This window comes from Thalassophryne amazonica, chromosome 14, assembly GCF_902500255.1.
Source record: "Thalassophryne amazonica chromosome 14, fThaAma1.1, whole genome shotgun sequence".
Lineage (NCBI taxonomy): Eukaryota > Metazoa > Chordata > Actinopteri > Batrachoidiformes > Batrachoididae > Thalassophryne > Thalassophryne amazonica.
This window is the reverse complement of record NC_047116.1, coordinates 68,012,488-68,039,909: the sequence shown is the minus strand read 5'-3', so window position 1 is coordinate 68,039,909 and position 27,422 is coordinate 68,012,488. Positions and strand designations below refer to the sequence as shown.

The 27,422-nt window shown below is 41.2% G+C and overlaps 1 protein-coding gene and 1 long non-coding RNA gene across 4 annotated transcripts in view; one reads left to right on the top strand and one right to left on the bottom strand.

Moving 5' to 3' along the window:
* Nucleotides 1–27,422, top strand: part of ubxn4 (UBX domain protein 4) — a 120,429-nt gene that overhangs the window by 89,272 nt on the left and 3,735 nt on the right. Inside the window, exons 11-13 of one of the 3 annotated variants that reach the window (XM_034186326.1) lie at nucleotides 3,134–3,265; nucleotides 17,482–17,696; nucleotides 23,683–23,809. In XM_034186326.1, the coding sequence (XP_034042217.1) occupies nucleotides 3,134–3,265; nucleotides 17,482–17,696; nucleotides 23,683–23,806 (471 nt within the window). In that variant the 3' untranslated portion in view covers nucleotides 23,807–23,809. Of the gene's footprint in view, nucleotides 1–3,133; nucleotides 3,266–17,481; nucleotides 17,697–23,682; nucleotides 24,012–27,422 lie in introns of those variants that run through there. The other 2 variants (XM_034186327.1, XM_034186325.1) reach the window with 2 other exon arrangements.
* Nucleotides 5,529–25,866, bottom strand: LOC117524528. Its single transcript, XR_004564792.1, has 3 exons — nucleotides 25,047–25,866; nucleotides 21,729–21,731; nucleotides 5,529–5,540 (listed from the first exon to the last, which is right to left on the bottom strand). It is a non-coding gene; the product is annotated as an uncharacterized LOC117524528 (long non-coding RNA).

The window sequence follows — 27,422 nt, the reverse complement described above, 5'->3', positions numbered from 1 at the left end:
AACAAAACTGCACCTTTCAGAGTGGCCTTTTATTGTGGACAGTCTAAGGCACACCTGTGCACTAATCATGGTGTCTAATCAGCATCTTGATATGGCACACCTGTGAGGTGGGATGGATTATCTCAGCAAAGGAGAAGTGCTCACTATCACAGATTTAGACTGGTTTGTAAACAATATCTGAGGGAAATGGTGATATCGTGTATGTGGAAAAAGTTTTAGATCTTTGAGTTCATCTCATACAAAATGGGAGCAAAACCAAAAGGGTTGCGTTTATATTTTTGTTGAGTGTATTTTCAAGAAACAAACTGACCATGTGGCCAAACCTAAATAAAGCATGCTCCTCTCTATCCCTCAGCAGATATTAGCAAGTCTATTCATGTTTTGGTTTATGTTTTATGTAGCGCGTTATCATTTGAAGCAGATGTTCAAAGCACTTTACACGGATGCCTCACATTCAGTGTGCTGCCATGCAAGATGCTCAACTGTACACAGGGATCAACCTGGGGATTGAGAACCTTGCCCAAGGGGCATTTAATGATTTTTCAGTCTGAAGAGGATGTGAACTGAGGATCCTGTGGTCTCAAGACCTTGACTTTAACTGTTATACCATCACCTTCATAACAAACTGTTGGGCTCATTCTATAGGTGGCTATAAATATCTACAACCCCTGGCAAAAATTATGGAATCACCGGCCTCAGAGGATGTTCATTCAGTTGTTTAATTTTGTAGAAAAAAAGCAGATCACAGACATGACACAAAACTAAAGTCATTTCAAATGGCAACTTTCGGGCTTTAAGAAACGCTATAAGAAATCAGGAAAAAAAATTGTGGCAGTCAGTAACGGTTACTTTTTTAGACCAAGCAGAGGGAAAAAAATATGGAATCACTCAATTCTGAGGAAAAAATTATGGAATCATGAAAAACAAAAGAACACTCCAACACATCACTAGTATTTTGTTGCACCACCTCTGGCTTTTATAACAGCTTGCAGTCTCGGAGGCATGGACTTAATGAGTGACAAACGGTACTCTTCATCAATCTGGCTAAAACTTTCTCTGATTGCTGTTGCCAGATCAGCTTTGCAGGTTGGAGCCTTGTCATGGACCATTTTCTTCAACTTCCACCAAAGATTTTCAATTGGATTAAGATCCGGACTATTTGCAGACCATGACATTGACCCTATGTGTCTTTTTTCAAGGAATGTTTTCACAGTTTTTGCTCTATGGCAAGATGCATTATCATCTTGAAAAATGATTTCATCATCCCCAAACATCGTTTCAATTGAAGGGATAAGAAGTGTCCCAAAATATCAACGTAAACTTGTGCATTTGATGATGTAATGACAGCCATCTCCCCAGTGCCTTTACCTGACATGCATCCCCAATCATCAATGACTGTGGAAATTTACATGTTCTCTTCAGGCAGTCATCTTTATAAATCTCATTGGAACGGCACCAAACAAAAGTTCCAGCATCATCACCTTGCCCAATGCAGATTCGAGATTCATCACTGAATATGACTTTCATTCCAGTCATTCACAGTCCACGATTGCTTTTTCCTTAGCCATTGTAACCTTGTTTTGTTCTGTTTAGGTGTTAATGATGGCTTTCGTTTAGCTTTTCTGTATGTAAATCCCATTTCCTTTAGGCGGTTTCTTACAGTTTGGTCACAGACGTTGACTCCAGTTTCCTCCCATTCGTTCCTTATTTGTTTTGTTGTGCATTTTCGATTTTTGAGACATATTGCTTTAAGTTTTCTGTCTTGATGCTTTGATGTCTTCCTTGGTCTACCAGTATGTTTGCCTTTAACAACCTTCCCATGTTGTTTGTATTTGGTCCAGAGTTTAGAGACAGCTGACTGTGAACAACCAACATCTTTTGCAACATTGCGTGATGATTTACCCTCTTTTAAGAGTTTGATAATCCTCTCCTTTGTTTCAATTGACATCTCTCGTGTTGGAGCCATAATTCATGTCAGTCCACTTGGTGCAACAGCTCTCCAAGATGTGATCACTCCTTTTTAGATGCAGACTAACGAGCAGATCTGATTTGATGCAGGTGTTAGTTTTGGGCATGAAAATTTACAGGGTGATTCCATAATTTATTCCTCAGAATTGAGTGAGTCCATATTTTTTCTCCCTCTGCTTGGTCTAAAAAAGTAACCGTTACTGACTGCCACAATTTTTTTTCCTGATTTCTTATAGTGTTTCATAAAGCCAGAAAGTTGCCATTTGAAATGACTTTAGTTTTGTCATGTCTGTGATCTGCTTTTTTTTCTACAAAATTAAAGAACTGAATGAACATCCTCCGAGGCCGGTGATTCACCCATATTGGCCTCTCTTCATTGGCTTCCTGTTAATTCTAGAATAGAATTTAAAATTCTTCTTCTTACTTATAAGGTTTTTAATAATCAGGTCCCATCTTATCTTAGGGACCTCTTAGTACCATATCACCCCAATAGAGGCTTACTTGTAGTTCCTGGTTTTTAAGAGTAGAATGGGATGCAGAGCCTTCAGCTGTTCAGGCTCCTCTCCTGTGGAACCAGCTCCCAATTCAGATCAGGGAGACAGGACACCCTCTCTACTTTTAAGATTAGGCTTAAAACTTTCCTTTTTTGCAAAGCTTATAGTTAGGGCTGGATTAGGTGACCCTGAACCATCCCTTAGTTATGCTGCTATAGACTTAGACTGCTGGGGGGTTCCCATGACTGAGTGTTTCTTTCTCTTTTTGCTCTTGTATGCACCCACTCTGCATTTAATCATTAGTGATTGATCTCTGCTGTCTTCCACAGCATGTCTTTTTCCTGATTCTCTCCCTCAGCCCCAACCAGTCCTAGCACAAGACTGCCCCTCCCTGAGCCTGGTTCTGCTGGAGGTTTCTTCCTGTAAAAAGGGAGTTTTTCCTTCCCACTGTCGCCAAGTGCTTGCTCACAGGGGGTCGTTTTGACCGTTGGGGTTTTTCTGTAATTATTGTATGGCTTTTGCCTTACAATATAAAGCGCCTTGGGGCAACTGCTGGTTGTGATTTGGCGCTATATAAATAAAATTGATTTGATTTGATTCCATAATTATTGCCAGGGGTTGTACTTACTGTAACATTAACATGTTAATGTTTGGGGCTGTTCTTCCCTCAGAAACTGGAAAACCGCTATGGAAACTTTTCCCTTGCAACCGTGTTCCCTCGGAGGGAGTTTGTCAATGAAGACTTTAGTAAGACTCTGCTGGAGCTGGAACTAACACCAAGTGCTTCCATCATTGTTCTGCCTGTGAGTAAATGACCACACCTTCCCTGCTTTTATAAATCACAAAAAAATCTTTATTTTTAATGTCAGAAAGGGCAGCTACAAATTTAAAAATGCATTTGATATTTGTTGTTATTGTTCAGATCAACTGTTTAAAACTGCGAAAACAAAAGAAAAACTTTTACAGTAAATGGTGGAATGTTTGCTTGCCTCTACTGGTGGTTGGCTCTCACTGCGGTATTGTATCACTTCCTGTTCCGGAGCACAGCGGTGTTTTTCTGTATCTGTTAGCTGTTTAATCTGCGCAGTTAGATTGATCTAGTTATCTAGATTACGATTTGTTTCCCAGTGTAATCTTCACGTGCCTTAACTAAAGCACTCCTTCTGCTGAATCACCTCTAAATTATTTACACATTATTCACTTTGCGTGGTTTTAGGAATCCGCTAGCTTAGCGCAGCTACTAGCTCTTAGCCGATTTAGCATGGCGGCTTCTCCTGTCTCTCCCGCACTTTTCTGCTCTGGGTGTGAAATGTTTAGTTATTCCTCGGCCTCCTTTAGCAGTAACGGTACTTGTAATAAGTGTAGTTTATTCGTAGCTTTGGAGGCCAGGCTGGGCGAATTGGAGACTCGGCTCCGCACCGTGGAAAATTCTACAGCTAGCCAGGCCCCTGTAGTCGGTGCGGACCAAGGTAGCTTAGCCGCCGTTAGCTTCCCTCTGGCAGATCCCGAGCAGCCGGGAAAGCAGGCCGACTGGGTGACTGTGAGGAGGAAGCGTAGCCCTAAACAGAAGCCCGTGTACACCGCCAACCGTTCACATCTCTAACCGTTTTTCCCCACTCGACGTCACACCCGCCGAGGATCAAACTCTGGTTATTGGCGACTCTGTTTTGCGAAATGTGAAGTTAGCGACACCAGCAACCAGAGTTGTAGTCTTACACACCTCTCTGCAGCTTCTCTCCCCCTGCCATCCCCTCATTACCCCATCCCCGTAGAGACGGTGCCTGCTCCCAGACTACCAATAACCAGCAAAAATCTATTTAAGCATAAAAATTCAAAAAGAAAAAATAATATAGCACCTTCAACTGCACCACAGACTAAAACAGTTAAATGTGGTCTATTAAACATTAGGTTCTCTCTCTTCTAAGTCCCTGTTGGTAATGATATAATAATTGATCAACATATTGATTTATTCTGCCTTACAGAAACCTGGTTACAGCAGGATGAATATGTTAGTTTAAATGAGTCAACACCCCCGAGTCACACTAACTGTCAGAATGCTCGTAGCACAGGCCGGGGCGGAGGATTAGCAGCAATCTTCCATTCCAGCTTATTAATTAATCAAAAACCCAGACAGAGCTTTAATTCATTTGAAAGCTTGACTCTTAGTCTTGTCCATCCAAATTGGAAGTCCCCAAAACCAATTTTATTTGTTATTATCTATCGTCCACCTGGTCGTTACTGTGAGTTTCTCTGTGAATTTTCAGACCTTTTGTCTGACTTAGTGCTTAGCTCAGATAAGAAAATTATAGTGGGCGATTTTAACATCCACACAGATGCTGAGAATGACAGCCTCAACACTGCATTTAATCTATTATTAGACTCTATTGGCTTTGCTCAAAAAGTAAATGAGTCCACCCACCACTTTAATCATATCTTAGATCTTGTTCTGACTTATGGTATGGAAATAGAAGGCTTAACAGTATTCCCTGAAAACTCCCTTCTGTCTGATCATTTCTTAATAACATTTACATTTACTCTGATGGACTACCCAGCAGTGGGGAATAAGTTTCATTACACTAGAAGTCTTTCAGAAAGCGCTGTAACTAGGTTTAAGGATATGATTCCTTCTTTATGTTCTCTAATGCCATATACCAACACAGTGCAGAGTAGCTACCTAAACTCTGTAAGTGAGATGGAGTATCTCGTCAATAGTTTTACATCCTCATTGAAGACAACTTTGGATGCTGTAGCTCCTCTAAAAAAGAGAGCTTTAAATCAGAAGTGCCTGACTCCGTGGTATAACTCACAAACTCGTAGCTTAAAGCAGATAACCCGTAAGTTGGAGAGGAAATGGCGTCTCACTAATTTAGAAGATCTTCACTTAGCCTGGAAAAAGAGTCTGTTGCTCTATAAAAAAGCCCTCCGTAAAGCTAGGACATCTTTCTACTCATCACTAATTGAAGAAAATAAGAACAACCCCAGGTTTCTTTTCAGCACTGTAGCCAGGCTGACAAAGAGTCAGAGCTCTATTGAGCTGAGTATTCCATTAACTTTAACTAGTAATGACTTCATGGCTTTCTTTGCTAACAAATTTTAACTATTAGAGAAAAAATTACTCATAACCATCCCAAAGACGTATCGTTATCTTTGGCTGCTTTCAGTGATGCCGGTATTTGGTTAGACTCTTTCTCTCCGATTGTTCTGTCTGAGTTATTTTCATTAGTTACTTCATCCAAACCATCAACATGTTTATTAGACCCCATTCCTACCAGGCTGCTCAAGGAAGCCCTACCATTATTTAATGCTTCGATCTTAAATATGATCAATCTATCTTTGTTAGTTGGCTATGTACCACAGGCTTTTAAGGTGGCAGTAATTAAACCATTACTTAAAAAGCCATCACTTGACCCAGCTATCTTAGCTAATTATAGGCCAATCTCCAACCTTCCTTTTCTCTCAAAAATTCTTGAAAGGGTAGTTGTAAAACAGCTAACTGATCATCTGCAGAGGAATGGTCTATTTGAAGAGTTTCAGTCAGGTTTTAGAATTCATCATAGTACAGAAACAGCATTAGTGAAGGTTACAAATGATCTTCTTATGGCCTCGGACAGTGGACTCATCTCTGTGCTTGTTCTGTTAGACCTCAGTGCTGCTTTTGATACTGTTGACCATAAAATTTTATTACAGAGATTAGAGCATGCCATAGGTATTAAAGGCACTGCGCTGCGGTGGTTTGAATCATATTTGTCTAATAGATTACAATTTGTTCATGTAAATGGGGAATCTTCTTCACAGACTAAAGTTAATTATGGAGTTCCACAAGGTTCTGTGCTAGGACCAATTTTATTCACTTTATACATGCTTCCCTTAGGCAGTATTATTAGACGGTATTGCTTAAATTTTCATTGTTACGCAGATGATACCCAGCTTTATCTATCCATGAAGCCAGAGGACACACACCAATTAGCTAAACTGCAGGATTGTCTTACAGACATAAAGACATGGATGACCTCTAATTTCCTGCCTTTAAACTGTGTACTTGGCCCCACAAATCTTAGAAACATGGTGTCTAACCAGATCCTTACTCTGGATGGCATTACCCTGACCTCTAGTAATACTGTGAGAAATCTTGGAGTCATTTTTGATCAGGATATGTCATTCAAAGCGCATATTAAACAAATATGTAGGACTGCTTTTTTGCATTTACGCAATATCTCTAAAATCAGAAAGGTCTTGTCTCAGAGTGATGCTGAAAAACTAATTCATGCATTTATTTCCTCTAGGCTGGACTATTGTAATTCATTATTATCAGGTTGTCCTAAAAGTTCCCTAAAAAGCCTTCAGTTAATTCAAAATGCTGCAGCTAGAGTACTGACGGGGACTAGAAGGAGAGAGCATATCTCACCCATATTGGCCTCTCTTCATTGGCTTCCTGTTAATTCTAGAATAGAATTTAAAATTCTTCTTCTTACTTATAAGGTTTTGAATAATCAGGTCCCATCTTATCTTAGGGACCTCGTAGTACCATATCACCCCAATAGAGCGCTTCGCTCTCAGACTGCAGGCTTACTTGTAGTTCCTAGGGTTTGTAAGAGTAGAATGGGAGGCAGAGCCTTCAGCTTTCAGGCTTCTCTCCTGTGGAACCAGCTCCCAATTCAGATCAGGGAGACAGACACCCTCTCTACTTTTAAGATTAGGCTTAAAACTTTCCTTTTTGCTAAAGCTTATAGTTAGGGCTGGATCAGGTGACCCTGAACCATCCCTTAGTTATGCTGCTATAGACGTAGACTGCTGGGGGGTTCCCATGATGCACTGTTTCTTTCTCTTTTTGCTCTGTATGCACCACTCTGCATTTAATCATTAGTGATTGATCTCTGCTCCCCTCCACAGCATGTCTTTTTCCTGGTTCTCTCCCTCAGCCCCAACCAGTCCCAGCAGAAGACTGCCCCTCCCTGAGCCTGGTTCTGCTGGAGGTTTCTTCCTGTTAAAAGGGAGTTTTTCCTTCCCACTGTAGCCAAGTGCTTGCTCACAGGGGGTCGTTTTGACCGTTGGGGTTTTACATAATTATTGTATGGCCTTGCCTTAAAATATAAAGCGCCTTGGGGCAACTGTTTGTTGTGATTTGGCGCTATATAAAAAAATTGATTGATTGATTGAAACTTCATTGGTTATTTCCGGACTCTGACACACTGACACTTTTTTTTTTTTTTTTTTTTTTGTCTGCTGCCATGGAGTGTGGCAAAGGGAGATATTAGAACAATGTATTTTAATACTTCACTCTGTACATCTGTTTGTATGCAAGTCTGTCCATAACATTTAGTACAAGATAGAACATAAACTGCTGAAAAGAATTTGATTAATGTGGCCACATTGCAGGTGTGGATTAATTTAGAAGTACTTTGGTAGGGTGGCCAACAGCTGCTGCTCTTGCTTTGACATTCTCCTGAAGAGTTCACCTTTTTACATTCTAAGACACTTAAAAAAAAATAAAAGTGCTCTACCCGCCACTGAATGCTTTTTGTGACTATGTTTGCAAAGTTAATTCATGCAAATCAGTGAGCCAGCTGTATGAAAGTTTAAAAATCCACTGTATGCTCAGTCAAAAAATAGTTAATTCAGTTTAATAGTTCAGATGTTTGTACAAAACATCAAGGTGTAGATGTGTGGTCTGTGCATGTTGTGATGAAACTTGCGTTCATCACCACATCCACTATACCATGTTGTCAGTGATAAAAGACATTCATAAATGTCTTAATCACATATTACAACAAAAGTCTTCCCTATACTCGTAAACCAGCCCTCATGAGATACAAAAATAGGGCTGATAAATCAGACACTTGTCCTATCAATTTTACTGCCCTGGAAACTGTGGCAATAAAATCAGGGCGATACAAATCTCAAAGCAGGGCGGTACAAAAAAAAAAAAACATTGAAAATACCAGGCTTTGTATCGCCCCACCTTTCATCCAATCAGGAGCCACTATTCTCAGCCCCACCAGTGACACACCCACATTTTGTGTTACCCTGGTGACAGTTAGTGAAGAGGACACTCATGACTTAATAGAGACATCAGAACAAGAACACCACCAGGAAAACAGAGAGTGATGTGAACATGTTCACTGAATGGCTGAGTGGAACCAAGAAGGAGAAGAGAGGGCTCCTTATGCTATTTATTATTAGCACAAGTGTTGAATGAATGTTGTTGTAGTGAGTAAATGAGTTATTAAATGGAGTTGACTATAATTATATGGTCCTTGTTCTTTATTTTTGTTGTAACATGCCATAAATATCTTATTACATCTCTGTTTATGTATCATGCCCCGATGTATCTGTATCAGCCCAACAACGAAGGACATTCATGCACGCGTGAACATCTGCCTGCCTTTTTTAACACCTCTGGCTGGTGCGAAAAGTCTTACCCTTTTTTCATTGGTGGAAACAGCATGACATCAAAATTAAAAACCACCGACCCCACGTGGGGCAGATGTCAGTCAGAGAAGAGGGAAAAAACCTCCAAGGGCCCATTGCTGCCTTTGGTGGACAACATGAGGAAGTGTCAGGCCTGTTTTGTTCAGCACAGGACATTTAGATGGACAGGAATTGTTTTTCTGAGTGGTACGAATATAATTTGTGTGGCATCTGATTAACATCATCTAATAGCTGTTCAAAAAAGCGCATAAACTATTTCCTGCATTTTAATGTAATAGTTGGATATAACTTTGTTTATATATGTTCTGCCCTCCCTGAACGTAAGTGTTTAGTTTGGCAGACAGGTAAACAGTTCTCCAAATGAGAGACGAAGTCTTCCAGGTTCAGCCTGTTTAATTCTTGCCTCACACTTGAAGGTACTGTAAAAAGACATATATTTCCAAAACTCTGTGGAAACAAGGTAAAGCTGCTGTGCTACTTTAGTCTGCTGCTCTGCTGCTTCAGCTCTCAAGTCTAACCAACTACGGAAGCCCAATGGTGGCAAACTTCAAAACTCAAACAGAATAACTTTAACAATACTGCCACCTTTTGTCAAAAACATGCATGACAGCCATACGAAAGGCTGCACACTCCCCACCTGGTATAATACTTTATACCACTACTCACCATCCTTATGAAAGAGTAAAATGACCTCTGAAACAGGTCGCGAATACACTTTAGGCGTGCCCTGCTTGATTACCTTAACTTCCACTTTACGCACCCTGGTATCTTGACCAGGTATCGTCTTGACTACAAGTCCAGTGGGCCACTCAGTCCGTTTAACCTGTGAGTCCTTTAGCAGTACGACATCTCCCACCTGTAGGTTACGTCTCTCTGAATGCCACTTTTTCCTCGGTTGAAGTGTCATCAAGTATTCCTGCCTCCACTTCTTCCAAAATCCGTCGGCAAGGCCTTGAACCCTTTTCCAGTGCTTCTTGGAGAGGTCATTAACATCAAAATCCCCTACAGGTGCAGACAGTGTATCAGTTTTTTGTGTCAACAACATAGACGGAGTGAGAACTGCAGGAGCTTCCGGGTCGGAAGATACTGGAACCAATGGTCTGGAGTTCATGATGGCGGTGACCTCTGCCATCAGAGTGGTAAGTATCTCGTGTGTCAGATGAGATCTGTTAGTCTTGAGAAGAAGGGCATCCAGAATGCGTCGTGCAATGCCAATCATCCTCTCCCACACTCCACCCATGTGGGAAAAGTGGGGAGGGTTGAAAATCCAGGAGCATTTGTTGTCCTGAAGGTATGCCCCTAGCTCAGTATCCTCTGAGTTGAGGTTGAGCTCTTTACAGGCTCCAATAAAATTTGTACCTTGATCTGATCGTAGCGTTTTTATAGGTCCTCTAATGGCCATGAAACGTCTGAGGCCATTAATAAAGCTTGCAGTGGTCAATGTCTCAATAACCTCAGTGTGGACCGCTCTGGTGCTCAAGCAAGTGAATATGGCTGCCCACCGTTTGTTTTCTGCATAGCCTCCTCTTGTTCTCCGGGAGGTCACCATCCATGGGCCAAAGATGTCTACCCCAACATGTGAGAAAGGTGGTTCCAACGACAATCTGTCTGTTGGTAAGTCTGCCATCCTTTGTTCTTCCAGCTTCCCTCAATTTTTTACAAATGACACACTTATGTATCACACTACAAACAAGTTTCTTTCCCCCAATTAGCCATAGTCCAGCTGATCTTATAGCGCCCTCTGTAAAGTGGCGCCCCTGATGTGCAACTTGTTCGTGATAATGTTTCACTAACAGTATAGCAATGTGGGACTTGGGAATGATGAGTGGGTGCTTATCATCGAAAGACATGTCTGTCGAGGTTATGCGACCACCAACTCTTAACAATCCATCGTTATCTAGAAATGGGGCCAACTTCAAAAGAGGGCTGTGTCTTGGGATCTGTTGTCGTTTGGAAAGACACTGGACTTCCTTAGTGAAAACGTCTTGCTGTATAGCCCTGATAATCACAATCATTGCCTGGGCTTTTTCATTTCCTTTAGTGCTATCGCTGTTGGGATGCTTTGCACTTCTGGCTTTCAAGACTAGTGTGGAGAGTGATCACATTAATGACTTCCACGTGGAGAATCTCTCAAACCTATGGGATCCAAGCAGGCCTTTGGTCACCTTAGTACTGGTGACTGTTACCTCAGGACGGATTTCTTGATCCATGTCCGGATGTACTAGCTCAAAGTTGTCAGTCTGTGTAGTGTGCTCTTGCTGAGGTTTTGACAGGAATGATGGCCCAGAAAACCAGTTGGTGCCTTTGAGCGCTGCTGCAGCTACTGGTCGTGTTCCATAGTCTGCAGGATTTTCTTCAGTGTTGATATAATGCCACTGGCATGGATGAGATGTCTTCCTGATCTGTGTGATTCGGTTAGACACATAGACGTTAAAATCTGCGTGAGGTGTTATTAATGTAGCCCAACACGATTTTGCTGTCTGTGTAGAATTTCACAGAGTGTATGTCTATTTCACCTTTAATGAAGTCTGCCAACTCAACTGCCAAGACGGCGGCACAAAGTTCAAGGCGAGGAACTGTGTGAGCGGGACGTGGAGCTAGCTTAGACTTTGCCATGACAAATCCTACATGGCATTCCCCTGTTGTGGAGATGGTTTTCAAATAGGCTACAGCAGCTATAGCAATGGTGGATGCATCTGAAAATACACAAAGTTCCCTGTACTGTGTCTGTGTGGCCAGTGAAACAGCAACATAAGATCTCGGGATCTCAAGTTGTTCCAGTTCTTTCATGGCATATCTCCGGAGTTTCCATTGTTCCTGTTTTATTGTTGAGAGTGAAGCGTCCCAGTCATACTGTTCGACCGAAAGCTCCCTCATTATGTTCCTTCCTCCCACAGTGACTGGTGCCACAAATCCTAAAGGGTCAAAAAGACTGTTCACCGTAGAGAGAATACCTCTCTTGGTCGGAGGTTTCTCCTGTTGGGACACACGGAAAGTAAAGCAGTCTGTCTCAAGGTTCCAGCTGAGGCCTAGACTCCTTTGAAGGGGCAGTGATTCCCCTCCCAAATCCAAGTCCTTCACATCCTTAGCTCTGTCTTCTGTAGGGAATGCTTGTATGACGATGTTGCTGTTTTATGCTATTTTGTGCAATCTGATGTTTGACTCGGCTAGAATTTTTTGGGACATTTGCAGAGTTTTGATGGCCTCTGTTTCATTGGGAAATGATGCAAGTCCATCATCCACATAAAAATTGCGCATGACAAACTCTCTTGCATTAGCATTGGACTCAGCTGCCTCCAAAGCAGCTCGTCGTAGGCAGTAAGTGGCAACTGCTGGTGATGGACTGTTGCCAAATACATGCACTGTCATGCGAAACTCTCTCACTGGTTTCTGCAAGTCATTGTCTTCATACCACAAGAACCTTAAAAAAATCTCTGTTCCTCACAGACTGTGAAACAATAAAACATCTGTTGCACATCTGTTGTAACTGCGATTGGTTCTTTGCGAAAACGGATCAGAACCCCAATAAGGGTATTGTTCAGATCAGGACCACTCAAGAGTATGTCGTTAAGAGAAACTCCTTCATGTTTGGCACTGGAGTCAAACACTACTCTTATTGCTCTGGTTTGCGGAGGGTGGTAAACACTAAACAATGGTAGATACCAACACTCTTGGTCGCCTTTTAGTGGTGGGGCTGGCTCTGCTGTTTGGCATTCCAACATATTTGCATGAAGTTGATGAAATCTTTCTCATCTGTGGTTTCTTGTCTAGAGTGTGGCGTAGGGACGACAAACGTTTTGCGGCTTGAGTTCTGTTGTTTGGGAGTTGGTTCCGTGGTGACCGAAAAGGTAAGGGGGCAACCCAAGTGTTTGTCTCATCTTTATAGACTTGTTGCTCAAGTGTTTCTAGGAAAATCTCATCTTCAACTGACAGAGCGGGTTGATCATCATACTGTGTTCTCTGAAACACTTGACTGCCAAGATCATCAGTTTCTCTCACTACATGGTTCGTGGCGTTTTGAAGACTCAGGTTTGGAGTGTGGCAATTGAGTCTCTCTTTGACCTGAATGTTGCTTTTGCATGGACCCAAGAGTGAAGGTCGTCCATTTTGTAGGATGTTGGTCTTATAGACACTGATGTTGGCCGATTTGTGTGCTGCTCCAAGACACACCTCTCCGACTACAACCCACCCAAGGTGAAGACGTTGAGAATATGGTTCATTCTGCAGTCCATTGTACTGTTCTCTGACCTTGTGTACACAGAGAATGTCTCTGCCGAGAAGGAGGAGAATCTCAGCATCTGGATCGATTTCTGGAATTTTGCCCACTAGAGTCTTAAGGTGGGGATAATGATGAGCGACTTTAGGTGATGGAATTTCTGTTCGATCGTCAGGAATCATATCGCACTCGATGAGAGGAGGAAGGGCGAGTCGAGTTGTACCATCTAGAGACTCGATCATGAAGTTGTTTGCACGTCTTCCTGCCACCTCCGTAATGCCAGAACATGTCTTCAAGGTATATGGTTCTACATGTCCATCGGTATTGAAAAGGTCAAAAAAGTTTGTTTTTACTAGTGAACGGTTACTTTGTTCATCAAGAACAGCATACATCTTTACTGCTTTTTCTGGCTGATTGGCAGGATACACTTTGACCATACAAATCTTGGAGCACGATCTGGAACTGGCTGAGTTTCCACATATTTCAGTACACTTTGATGTTACAGCAGTTGGAGCTACCTCCTCTTGCTCCCCACCATGATCTTCAGTGGGAGCAGAGCTTTCTGGCTTTAACGGAAAAGGTTGTGGATGTAGTGCTGTGGTGTGAGTTTCGCTTCCACACTCACTGCACTGTATTCTCTTAGTACAGTCTTTGGCCATGTGATGAGTGGAAGAACAGCATCTAAAACAGATGTCTTTGTCTTTCAAGAGAGCTTTTCTTTCTACCAAGGACTTGCTCTTGAACAGACGACACTTTCTCAGTGGATGTGGCTTACCATGTAGTGGACACTGTTTATCAGGGTCCACGATGCTCCTGTCTGTGGGAGCATTTTTACCAGCTCCGGTTGTTTGTGACACCTCTGTTTTCTGACGAGATTGACGGCTGGTATTTTGCTTTTGCACTGTTGGTTTTTCAGTTCTAGGGTTAAGGTGGTGACACAGGCAAAGCTAGGGTCGTTGCGAATCTTAGCTTCCTCACTAATGAAGCTAACAAAAAAATGAAAATGGAGGATAGGACACACCATTGTCTCTCTTAAACCTTGAAGCGACTGTAACCCACTTCTCTTGAAGGTTGAATGGAAGTTTAATCAAAATAGGATTAACACCATGTGCTGTATCAAGATGGGAAAGGCCAGGGAGATAGCCATTCTGCTTTGCTGCTTGCAGTTCCAAAAGATCTCCTAGCTCTCTCAGACGCTGGTTTTCTCTGTTTGCTATCCTTGGGAAGTCCTCAACTTTTTGTAACAATGCATGTTCTATGATCTCAGGTGCACCAAAACACTTTTCTAGTCTCTGCCACACCGTTTGGAGCCCTGCTCCGATTCTCTCTGATTCTCCTTGCTTGTGTGGCTGATGTTGGTCCAAGCCATTTTGCAAGCAAATCTAGTTCTTCTTGTGGTGACAGATTCAGATCCGAAACTGCACTCTGGAAAGACGCTTTCCAAGCCCAATAATTCTCAGGTTGGTCATCAAAATGTAATAACCCAGAACTGACCATCTCTCTCCGCATCAGGTAGTTTGCTAGGCCTGAGGTGTCTGTAGGGCGAACATCTGGAGGCTTGGATGTTGATACATTGGGCTGAGAATAATAAGTGGACTATTGTAGTTGACTGGATTCCCTCCATAATGATCATTATTCCAGATGGCAGGCTCTCTCTTTGGGTTGACAGCATGGCAATGCTGTGGTGTGACCATCCCAGTTCCATGTGCTGGGGTAGCAGATAGAAATGGCAAGGGTTTAAAGTCCTCACTGTTTACATTGTGTTGGTGACCACTTGGTTCTTTGTTGAGTATTGCTGCATCACCGGTGTCCATTGCTGGCCGTGAAACTGATGAAGATGTGGGGTCGGGCAGACCTACACATAGAGTTTGCAGATCATTGTTTAACTCTGCGAGTTGCTGCACATAGTCTTGAGTTTGTTGGGCTGGATCTATAGCTGGCATTCGGACCAGTTGGGGCTGTTGTGGGGTTCCACTTTCCTGCGTGGATTCGTCCCAAGCTTGAGCCTCAGCTAGTGCTGCCGCAGCTTCTTTCTCTGACTTGAGTATGTGTAGGTCGGCATCTAGGTCAGCTTTCTTTTTAAGCTGTTCAGCTTGTTGTTTCAAGATGTCTGCTTCCTTTTGTGCAAAGGCGAGTTTTACTCTAGCAGCGTCGGCTTTCGTTCGTGCCCTGGCGACAGCAATGGATGATGAAGTACGCTGGCTGGAACGTAAGGAACTAGATATTCTTGATCTAGTTTCCAGTGCGTCTTCATTGTCTTTCTCTGTAGGAGTTGCCATGTTTGAGTCTTCTCTGATGCTCAACACTTGCAACTGTAGATTATGAGAAGGATGTCTTTTTACTGTTCTGCCCTCCCTGAACGTAAGTGTTTAGTTTGGCAGACAGGTAAACAGTTCTCCAAATGAGAGACGAAGTCTTCCACGTTCAGCCTGTTTAATTCTTGCCTCACGCTTGAAGGTACTGTAAAAAGACATATTTCCAAAACTCTGTGGAAACAAGGTAAAGCTGCTGTGCTACTTTAGTCTGCTGCTCTGCTGCTTCAGCTCTCAAGTCTAACCAACTACGGAAGCCCAATGGTGGCAAACTTCAAAACTCAAACAGAATAACTTTAACAATACTGCCACCTTTTGTCAAAAACATGCATGACAGCCATACGAAAGGCTGCACAATGTACAAATTTGTACATATGTTTGACATTTACAATTTATATTTGCATTCTAAGTTATAAAAATCATTTGTTGCACATATTTGTGATTTTCACAGTTAAAAAAAAAAACAAAAACAAAACTTTCTTGCATCTAGGGGATAAAGTTATCTGAATATAAAGTTTGTCCAAAAGAAGTGGGAAGAAGTCTAAACTTATCGAATCCCACCCCTTCCAAGCTTCCTTAAAAGTACTATTGTTAAGTCATGATGATAATAACAGCAGCAGCAATAATAATGCTACAATACAATTTTAGAAAAAGACAAAAAGAACCTGATAAAACAAAACCACAACAGAAAGATAAACCAGCTAGCAATGAACATAAATAAAAATAGAAATAAATAACTGTTTCCTGTGAACACCGAGTGATTTTGTTTTAAACTGTTGAATGTTTGGTATAGTGAAGAAACTGTCAGGATTGAGGGAAAGATGAATGCAGCAATGTACAGAGACATCCTGGATAACCTGCTCCAGAGCGCTCTTAACCTCAGACTGGGACAACAGTTCATCTTTCAGCAGGACAATGACCCGAAGCACACAGCCAAGATATCAAAGGAGTGGCTTCAGGACAACTCTGTGAATGTCCTTGAGTGGCCCAGCCAGAGTCCAGACCTGAATCCGATTTAACAGAGAGATCTGAAAATGGCTGTGCAGTGATGCTCCTCATCCAACCTACTTGAGAGCTGCTTCAAATAGGAATAGATAGGTGAACCAAGTTTGTGACATCATATTCAAGAAGACCTGTGGCTGTAATTGGGTGTTGCAAGTTAGAATTTTGAGGGGGAAAATGAATTGTACTCCATTTTTGAATAAGGCTGCAAGATAAAATGTGAATAAGTGAAGTGTTGTGAATACTTACTGGATGCACTGAAATTTCATTGTATTTTTTACAACACAGTGATAACAATATTCTATTTTATTTTGAAGTTCTCTAAGTATTCACTTCAGAATTTTATTTTTTTTGTGATTGAGGTAATTGGCCTCATGGTTAAAAGCAAAATTAAGTAATTTGGTATTTCAGTAACAAGCATTGTCATGTTCTCTTTCTTTATGGAATAATGTGGCCTGATCATAGCAGTTGTCATTTGTATGAATGCAGTCTTCGGGAACATCACAGCGTCTCTTCATCAGCAACAGATTGGGCAGCATGGTGGCTTAGTTGTTAGCACTGTTGCCTCACAGCAAGGTCATGGGTTCGATTCCCACCTGTGGCCTTTGTGTGGAGTTTGCGTGTTCTCCCCGTGTTTGCAATGGTTTTCCACCGGGTGCTCCAGTTTCCTCCCATATCCAAACACATGCAGGTTAGGTGGATTGTAAACTTTAGTCTAGGTCTCTCTTGCAAAAGAGGTCTCAAGCTCGATGGACCTCACCTGGTTATTAAAGATAATAAAAAAAACAACAAAAAAATCAGATGTTTCTCTGAGTGTGGAGGTTGATTAGACTTGAGACAATATTTTTTGCAACATTTTAAGAATGACAGTACACATTTAGGTGTTAGGTTTTTTTGTGTTGTTTCTTTTGTCCATGTCAGTTGTTCTGTTGGTTCTGAAGACATTTAGGCCAATAACGTATTTGTGAAATATTTTAAAGTTTGAGTTAATGTTGGTCATTAATTTAGTTTTGTCACAAATTGATTTGAATCAACTTTAATCATGCTTATTTCCTCACAGCAGTCAGGCAAAGCTGCCAACTCAGTCGTCCAGTCTTCGGGGGGGGGAATCTGGGCAGTCCTGAGCACTATCCTCTATCCTCTGTTGGCTGTCTCGAGATTCCTCAGCACCTTCTTGTTTGCAACCCCCCCTCCTCCAGCAGCACCCAGAGGAAACACCCACCAATCAGAATCCTACACCAACTTAACACCAAACTCCTCAGACAAGTCAAAGAGGTGAGAAAAATGTTGCATTTCTGAAGCATAAAGTGTGGTGTGTAGAAACTGAGATAGAAGCAATAAAAGATCGTTTCTACATGTGAACGTGGGCCGTTTAGTCACAGAAAGCCCGGACTGAGGTTGACCGAATGTCTCAAGCATCAGCTGCAAACTGATGTCTGTGCTGAACATAATGCAGGAGCGATGAAAGTATTACATACAGACACATGAAACCTTTCTGCGGCACTCCAAAGGACATTGCCTGGCAGGGTACCTGCTGGGAAAACAGCAGCTATCTTGGTTCATTAACATGCGAGGTGAGGAGCGTTGTGTAACTTTGAGCATTGAGGGGTGAAGAATCATACAAAGTTCAATCATATAGAGGAAGTGGACATTCATGTGTGAACAAGTTTAATGTACAGAGGTCTGACTCATCCCTCTGCCAGGAAACTGAATGCAATTGTAAGTGGCTGGCATTTACATGTGAACAATGTCTGACTTGGTGAATTATATCCAAAGACGTCTGTGCGTGTGCATGTGCACGCTACAGGTGTAAAATTGTTGACCCAGTTATTGGACCCCCCCCCCCCCCCCCCAAAAAAAAGATATAGTTTTTGGAAAATACTTTTTGAAGGCCAAATATTTTTTGTAAACAAAACAAACATAAGAATTGCAGCTGGAATAGAAAAATCATTACATTTCAACATTTTCTGGGACTGAGATTCAGATTAAATATTTATCACATCTACTTTGCTGTGACATATCACTTCATGAAAAAGTTAATACTGTCATTATTCTCACCCTGTTCAACTCTGTGAAAATTAAACTTATTTATTATTGTTTACAATGAATGCATGTTTGATTAATTAGGAGATAACTACTGTGGAAGTACTGAAATTACATGTTTTCATAATTTGCTTCTCTCCTGTGTGGGTGGTAAAATTCAATTTCCAAAAAATAAATTTTATTATATATTGCGTGCATAGCCGCTAGCCTTTTAATCTGTTAACCAAGACATAGCTCACAATGTTTCTCTCCTGCGATTGTTCATAATTGGGGAAAAAATACCGTATTTTCCGGACTATGAGTCGCACCGGAGTATAAGTTGCACCAGCCACTTTATCCATTATAAAGAAAAATAAACCATAAATAAATTGCACTGGACTATAAGTCACATGGACATACAGGTATGTTAACATGAAAAGTTCAGATGATAATATTGTGACGGCTACCGTTTTCGGATGCATATTTCACCAGTCGCAACTTGTAATCTGCAGAGTATGATTTTCTTTTTGGTGGCATTTTTTCGGGCCTTCTCCATTGTCTTGTTATCAGTAATGTTGAAATTTTTATTTTTCTGTGGTAGTCAGAAGTCACAGGAACAGTCACACAAGCCTTGAGTGCCCTCTCGTGAGCTACATTTTACCTACGGATATGTTTGTATTTTGTGGACCACACTGTGAGCTGAACCATCGCTGAACGGTTCTTTTCTAACATATTACCCGCTGTGGACCAGAGTACACACCAGGTGTCAGCTGCCGATGTTCGTGCAGCACCTACCTGCGCAGCCCATGACCTCCCCGTGGTGTCGATGCTAGCTCTTTCCAAGTGCAGACGCTAATCCTCCGCCGTCGCTCACCCAGTGCTCCCACGCAGCTCTCGGCGTCAACTTAAATACTCTGCTCACACTGATATCCAAGGGTGAAGCTGTTTTGCTAGCCCTCCTGGAATAACAGCAAGCACCATAGTCGTCTGCTTCACACGCTGTTTCACAATCATTGTCTGTGTCAGGTGGGTCTGGGTGAGGTGAGGAATACGCATCCAATGTTCTGTTCTCTGATTGGTTATCACGACCAGCGTGACCTATAGGGCGGCCGCCATACTACAATGCCCATGATGCATTGCATTTCCGTTTCCGGTGGCCATTTTAAAACATAGAGTGACTCTGTCACTTAAAATTGTTTTATTACAGTAAATTCATTGAGAATCTATGGTATATTTTTCATTTATAAGTTGCTCTGGAGTATAGGTCGCACCCCCGGCCAAAACATATTAAAAAAAAGTGCGACTTATAGTCCGAAAAATTGGGTAATTGGTAAATGCCAATATGCATCTTCTTCTCTCCTCTGTGTTTTCTGAATTCATCACTGTTCAATGCATGATCATTTGCCAGTATGTATTTTATAAAGCAAATCAAATTATTTTATTTCAACATTTAAAAATGACTTACTGGCCTACAATTGAAGGAAAATCTCGATAGACATGGCAGTATATTGTGTTGTCCTCTTCCTTGTGCCAAAGCCACGGATAATCCTGTGTCCAGCTACTCGCAAATTTCCTCTCTCTTCCTTTCTCTTCATACCTCTTCTTTGAAGCTTCTACACTTGCAGGGGCTGATGCTTTCCCTGGTATCTGGCCCGGTTTCAGAAGTTTTAGAAAAGACATTCTGTTCAATATATTCTTCAAAAGCCGTGTCAATCGATGCAATGTTCGTTATCTAATGTTTCCCACCACAACATCTCGCAAGAACTAGGGCTGCCACAAACGACTATTTTGATAGTCGACTAGACAACGATTATTTTTGCGATTAGTTGACTAGTCGGATCACACACAATTTCCTAAATTAAGGCCTGCAGCATTTTCCGAGAAACGTCAGGGGATGAAAACATGAACATTTCCAAATCAGTGACTATTTCTTAGACTTCATTTACATCAATCATTCAGAAATACAAACAGTGTGGTATTTAATAGTAAATCTGTGTCAGGTAGGCAGTTCTCAAAAACTAAATGTCCATGCTGGAAAGAGACAAGTGAGGGAAGCCACCAAGACACAACTCTGGAAGAACTTTTGACTTCTGTGAGTGGAGAAACTGGGAAAAGTGCAACATTTTTAGTTTTATCTTCATTTTACATATAGTCCCAACTTTTTCTGATTGGTGGTTTCTGTTGCATTTCTGAAATTAGAGAACTGCTATAAAGAAAAGTGGGAACATTTTATTGTGTTTTAAAACTTTGTGGAGCAAATGCCAAACTCTTATAAAGAAGGAAAAAATACACGTACATGTGCAGGCAAACTGATGTAAACTGAACAGAACATTGCAGGCTGATTTGACTCCCCATATTTTTTAACTCACTTTGAAATGAATAAAACATAGCAGCAGCCTATAATAATTTTGAAAAATAACAAAAATCAGCAGCTTGTATTTTTATTCTGACTCCAGTTCATTTTAGTGTGATGAGTCATTTTTTTTTCTCCTCATCAGTCACGTTTGTGCTTGAACACTACATTAAGCTATAAGATGAACAAAACCAAACTTTGGAAAGTAACAGCTGTTAAAGTTCAGAGTTCTCACCTGCTTTATGTGATCTGTGGCCTCTGAACATCACTGCAAAGCTTCTCCAGCAGGGTTTTTTTTTTTAACTCGTGTAGTGTAATTTTTGCTCATTCATTTATACAACCCCTGGCATAAATTATGGAATCACCGGCCTCTGAGGAGCTGGAGCTCTTCGTGCGTCTCAGACAGGTTGTTTAAAGGGCAAACATAGTGGTAGACCAAGGAAGACATGCATATAGCGGTCAAGACAGAAAACTGCAAGCAATATGGTCTCGAAAATCAAAAATGCCACACAAAACAACAGGAGGCAACAATGGGAGGAAACTGGATTCAACGTCTGTGACCGAACTGTAAGAAGAAACCGCCCTAAAGGGAAATGGGTTTACGTACCAGAAAAGAGCTAAACGAAAGCCATCAGTAATAGTGATAGGCAATTTCGAAGCCTCATGAACCAATGAGCCACTGCAGCACAACAGGCTGAGGCGCACGAGAGCTCCAGCTCATTTTCCTCTCCGCCGGCGTCTCACTCTTTTGGCCAAAAAGTGAACCAGTTCAGCTGCAGGCACTAAAAAAACTGGTTGTAATGTCCGTGTGGTTGTTAATAGCTGATGTTTAGAAGCTGCCTCACGGGGTGTAGGAGCACGATGACACACGATTTGCACAAAAACAGACAAAACAGGGAGCACCAAAATACCAGGGCGCCTTCACGTGGCACCATCTTGGAATAGTATCCTAGTATCCTATAGTTCACCTGGTCTTGGAGCTGGCTATGCAGTCCCATGCACTCAATCCTGTAGATAATTTCTTCTCCAGTTTCTTTAGCAAGTTGGTGCTTGTAGAAATGTTTATGACCACATCTTTCAAAATCCCCACAATTCAGATGTTGTTACAGCACAGTCTGTATTTGAGATCCGCACATTTATTTTCTGGTTAGCGAACTCGGCTGTTAAATGCACAGTTCAATTTATTTCATTTATATCGCACCAAATCACAACAAAGCTGGCACTTCAAACAAGTAAAGTCGAACTTGACAACCCCTAGAGCAACCACATAGGTGACAGTGGTAAAGAAAAACTCCCTCGGATGATTTGAGGAAGAAACCTTAAGCAGACCAGACTGAAAGGGGTGGCCCATTGCTTAGGTCATTCTAACAGTTACAAGGTTTTTGCAAAGTTTTATAACACCTGAGGAAACAGAAACGCAACTTTACAAAGAAAAAAGATTCATTTGATGGGAAATCCATGCAAGTGTTTCCGCCACAGACAGGGGTCATCCAGGGTTCCTTATGCCATCAGTACAACATCCATTCCAAATGCAGACTGTACACCCTACGGGCCTGGCATCTCACAGGCAGTCTGCCACCCTGCAGTTTGTAGCGGGTCGGGTCCTGTAATCCTAAGCGACATTATACCAACCTTTAACCTTAAACCTCAGCCTTAACTCTTCAGGTTGCTAACGTTATCTGTGCAGGAGGATAGCACTCTTCTGCCATCAGCCACCTCTGCTCCGTAAACCACTTCATCATTAATGTGCCTGCAGAGTTTTAATCAGATTTTCTGATTATATAGGTCAGCTTAATTGCACTTATTACCTAGTGCTGTTCGAATTTCACGTTTTAAAAATGTCTGTCGTGTTCTTTCTTAGCGAGGCTCATAGTTCTAGCTTCAAGGCCTCTGTGTTGATGGCTTGTGTACCTGCTGGCAGTGATCCAGAGCCTTGGGATAGGGTTGAGTCACTTGTTGCTGAGATCTCTTCCTGCTGAGAAGACCTTTGTTGCTGAGCCATAGATGAGCAGTTTGTGTTTTTACAGGCCATAGTAGCTAATCAAGTCAATCCAGTAGTGAATTAAATAAGCTGGAGTGAGTTTCCCTGAACAGTACTCAAGTATCCTCTGAAAAGACCTAGTACCAAAGACATTCACTTATCACCTTAGCTTACTGGTTAGCATCTATTAGCAAATATTTTGTTTAGGGATGCGCCGATACCACTTATTTCCTGACTAGGTACGAGTACATACGGTACATTTGAGTACTCGTCGATACAGAGTACTGATACGAATACTTAATGATACCATTACAGTTTTATTACTTTGAAATCATGTTTTATTCATCAGTTGTTCCTTACTTTTTGACTGTAACTGCTACCAATATCATTAGCTTTGTTTTTATTTACAAACATTTCAGTTAAATCTTACAACGTCACTTTTTTGACTACAACAAATTGTTCTTTAACATTGTGTTTCTTAACAAACGTGACTCTGCCAGACATCGCAGTGAAATGTAACCTGTGGACTTCAGCACTACAAAATATACAACACCAACAACTGAACTGAAACTGCCCATCACTAACTATTTATGTCTGTGAGGACTAAAAAGCCTTTTTTGAAAATATGAGGGGCAGATTAATTTTGATGAAAAAAAAGCTTCTCTACATTATCAGCTGTGAGCCTGTTTCTGTTTTTATCTACAGTGTGTAACACTGAGCTAAACAGCCTTTCACTCTGGTATCGGGATTGGTGCATCCCTAATTTTGATTATACAACATGTTGATTTGTATCTATCTGTGACCACTTTAAAATCCAGTTGTACCACTGACTGAGCTGGACTGTGTTTCAACAGTCCATGATTTCCAGACTGAACTAGCAGTTGCTCTGCCTCTGTTCTGTTCAGGAAAACTCTGGAGAAACAGCCGAAGAACTTTAAACAAGATGGCAAAATCTGCAGGCTTCGGACTCAGGACGACAGTGAAGATGACAACAACACTTGGAATGGAAACTCCACTCAGCAGATGTAGTCCGTCCCCCCCCCCCCCCGGCTGTTTCCAGTGGCTATAAAAGTTATCTTGTGAAAAAAAAAATCAGGTTTATGTTGCAGATAGGGCTGATTATTTTCTTTTGTTAGGTGTGTTATAGGCCTTTGCCCTGTGCCCTTGCCTTGTGGGTAGGTGGGTCACTGCATGCCAACTTAAATTTTAGGAACCTCCCCACATCACCTCCTTAGATTTTGCTGGAAAAATTCAAAATTGTTCATCTGTTTCTACCCACCATGCACTGGCCACTTGATATTTTCTTTTGTCCAAGTTGCATCGGATTCATCCAGTATGTTGCCCACCACATTTATCTGTCCATCTTGCTTATTTTTGGGTTTTTAAAAATGATCCCAGGGAAACGCTGCATTAAAAAAGTGTGCGTCATACAAGAGTGTGACTTATCGTAAAGAAAGTGCTGTACCTTTCAATTCCTCATAGTTTAGGAATAGAGACCAAAAAATAAAAAAGAAAAGCCACATGTGACTAAGAGCATTTGATTCCCAACTTCAGGGGTTTATTTTATAACAGAATCTTCTCAGAAGCTGATATTAAATGACATCCAAATTTTTTATGACATCAGTTATCTTCTAGGATGAATGTTTTTCACTCTGTAGGAAGCTAAAAATGTCTTTGTATAAAACGTGCTTCTTCCAGAAAGTATAAAACAACTTATATTTTAATCGTCTGAACACGGTAATGACGAGAATATCATCTATTCATAGGAATAGATGAATTTTTTTTGAAGATGGATTTTTTTTTTTTTTTTAAAAGGTCTGTTACTTTAGCTGTTATTTTGCATGGTGTGTAGAAACATATAGATCTACAATTAAGATTTTTTTCCAACAAAATCTGAGGGGTGAACTGTGGACCTCTCCAGTAATCATAGTCTTTCACATTTCTCGGGTACATTCGGGCCACGTTTTCATCAATCTTCCACCTCGGCTGCACTGTTAGCCACATTTGTCGTGGTTGTCATAGTTTGGGGTCAGTTCTTCTCTCATAATATTTCCCAACTTTAAAATGTTGGGTCTTATCTCTGAGAGCAGTTAAACTTTTTTTTTTTTTTTTTTTTTTTACCTGAGTATGGTCTTTACACAACTTCTTTTTTTTTTTTGAATTTGACTTCAAAGTTGCACCTACATCATTGCTGAGCTACAGCTGACAGCTAAGCTGATGCTAAACTTAACAACTTTCACTGAGAAACAGCAAATGGTGTTACGCACACCATGCTAACTGTACATAGTACATAGTCAAGTTCTGATGGTTTGCCTATTACCCGCGTGTCACTTATCGCACCCGCTCCTTATGCTTGGCCCGTAGCTTAGTCAAGAAGGCGCACAGGGGTGAAGTGTTTTGGCTTATATCATGTTTTTGACTAAAACCTGCCTTTTATTTTTCTAACACTGCCTTCAATCAACAATGTTTAGTTTTTCCCAACAATTTGCAGCCACTTGTCAACAAACACTGTACCTTATGTCCTACATGTATGATTTGTGTGGAATAAAGTATCAAAATAAGATCACTGTAAAAAGGCTTCATTTCTTTTTAAATTCTTCTAAGGACTATAACGTGTACTTGAGGATGATTTTGGCCAGTGCATGCAATTTGATGCAGCACACAGCATGTCCAGTGCGTTAAACAGCATCATTAAAGCATTTTTTTCAACGCCTTCATTTCTGCATCTCATCGGTGGTGTGACTTGTTTCACATCACGCCGTCTCCTGTAATTATTCAGACATTAACATTAGTTCTATTTCTGTAGTAATAGTGTTTAATTTATAGTGGAAACTTGTACTTTTTGCATAATAGTTGTGACTAATGATGAATCAAACTGCATTTGATGCATGAGAGGTGTCAGCTGTTTGGCATGAAGATGGTATAGAGGAGAAAAGAATTGCAGCCGGACCGTGGATGAAAATCCAGAACAGGATCTGGTCTCATAGGTGACAGCATTTCACACCTATTGGCACTTTTATACCCGGAACACTTTCGTGTTGATGATGGAAATTAAAGGAATCATTTTCCAAGTACTGTAGTCATTTGTATTTTTTTTTTTTTTTTTTTTTAACAAACGGAATAATCTCAGAATGAGTTCAAGTTTCAGTGTTGATTATGAATTTTTATTAAATGATTTGAAGTCTGTGACAAAATGCTGTGCAACCTGAGCTAGCAGCACAGAAAAGTTTGAGCAGAGGGAGCGCTCCTCTCACACAAAATGACCACTGCAAATCCCCAGGGGGCGCCATAACTCATGAAAGTGCATGAACCGATGAAGCTTTTCTGGACGATGAGCGAGAACCATCTTCAAGAAACTGAACAGGTCCAGTTGAGTCGACCTGTTTTATACCATGACCTGGATGTGTTGGTTTTCTGATGTGTACTGTGGCACTTCTGGCTTTGATTTTAACAGGTTGTGTTTTATTTAAAATATCTATTAAATAGTATACAAATAATGAATGTTTATAAGTTCAATGGTACGAATATTTCATGAGGTGAAAGCTGGAACATACCATTCAACGAGGCTTAGCAGATGGAGCGCTCCTCTCACACAAAATGACCAGTGCAAATCCCCAGGGGGCGCTATGACTCATGAAAATGCATGCAATTTGTGTACTTCCTTTTTTGGAAGTATACAAAGAAAAAAAAAAAAACCCATCAGAAATTAGTTCAGCTTTTCATTTTAACTTCCTCTTAACAGTTCTTAATGCCTCCAGCCAACTTAGGGTGCGGTGGATTTGTGTGTGTGCGTTAGAAGAATTAGCATCATCACTTAGCTCCTTCAAATCGTATGTCACCAAAACAAGTTTTGCACTGTTAGGTTCTTTTATTACGGTGAGTGATGCCCAAAAGAATTGGACCGGAAACAGACTTCAAAGTTTAGATGTTGTATTGAAAAGTTCAAACACTGATACAGAGTCAGCGCTGGGGACTTTTTAACAAATCACATGCAACCACCTGGACAAAGAGCCCAGATTTTTCTTCTCCACTAACTTTTATTCCCGAGTCAAGGCCGGCGGTCCTTAGCCTGCTTTGAATCGGTGTGGCTGTGCATTGGCTGCAAAGTGAGGTGAAGTAAGGTCTGCTTCCGTTGCGTTCAAGGTTATGTAAGTCTTATAGTGTGTGTCTGTGTATGTCAATGCAATAATCAGTGTTTCATCAGGCTGATTCTTTTTCCAAATAGATGTGGATACTTTGGTTTTATCAATTAAACATCTGTATAAAGATCAATTAGTTTTACCAAATACAAGGACATTTTGTGCATCAGCCATTTTGTGTTAAGCATCATGGAACACACAGCATGTTTAGCTAAACACTGCCTGCACTGGCAGGGTTCACAGTGTGCAGGTACCAAACGTATGGAACCAAATTGCACTCTAAGTGCAATGCAACACAAATGGGATGAATAATCCATGTCACGTGACATACAAAGCACCAATGAAATGAGAAGGATCCACTGGCAGCTGGTGGTACTGATTTTTAAAAGGGTGCACCTACACTTCTTCATGACGAGATTTGTTACAGCGCTCTAAGGTCACCAAACTGGACACCTTCCAATCTGCAAGCCTGCTTGTTGGCTTCCTGCGCGGTGAGATGAGGGTTC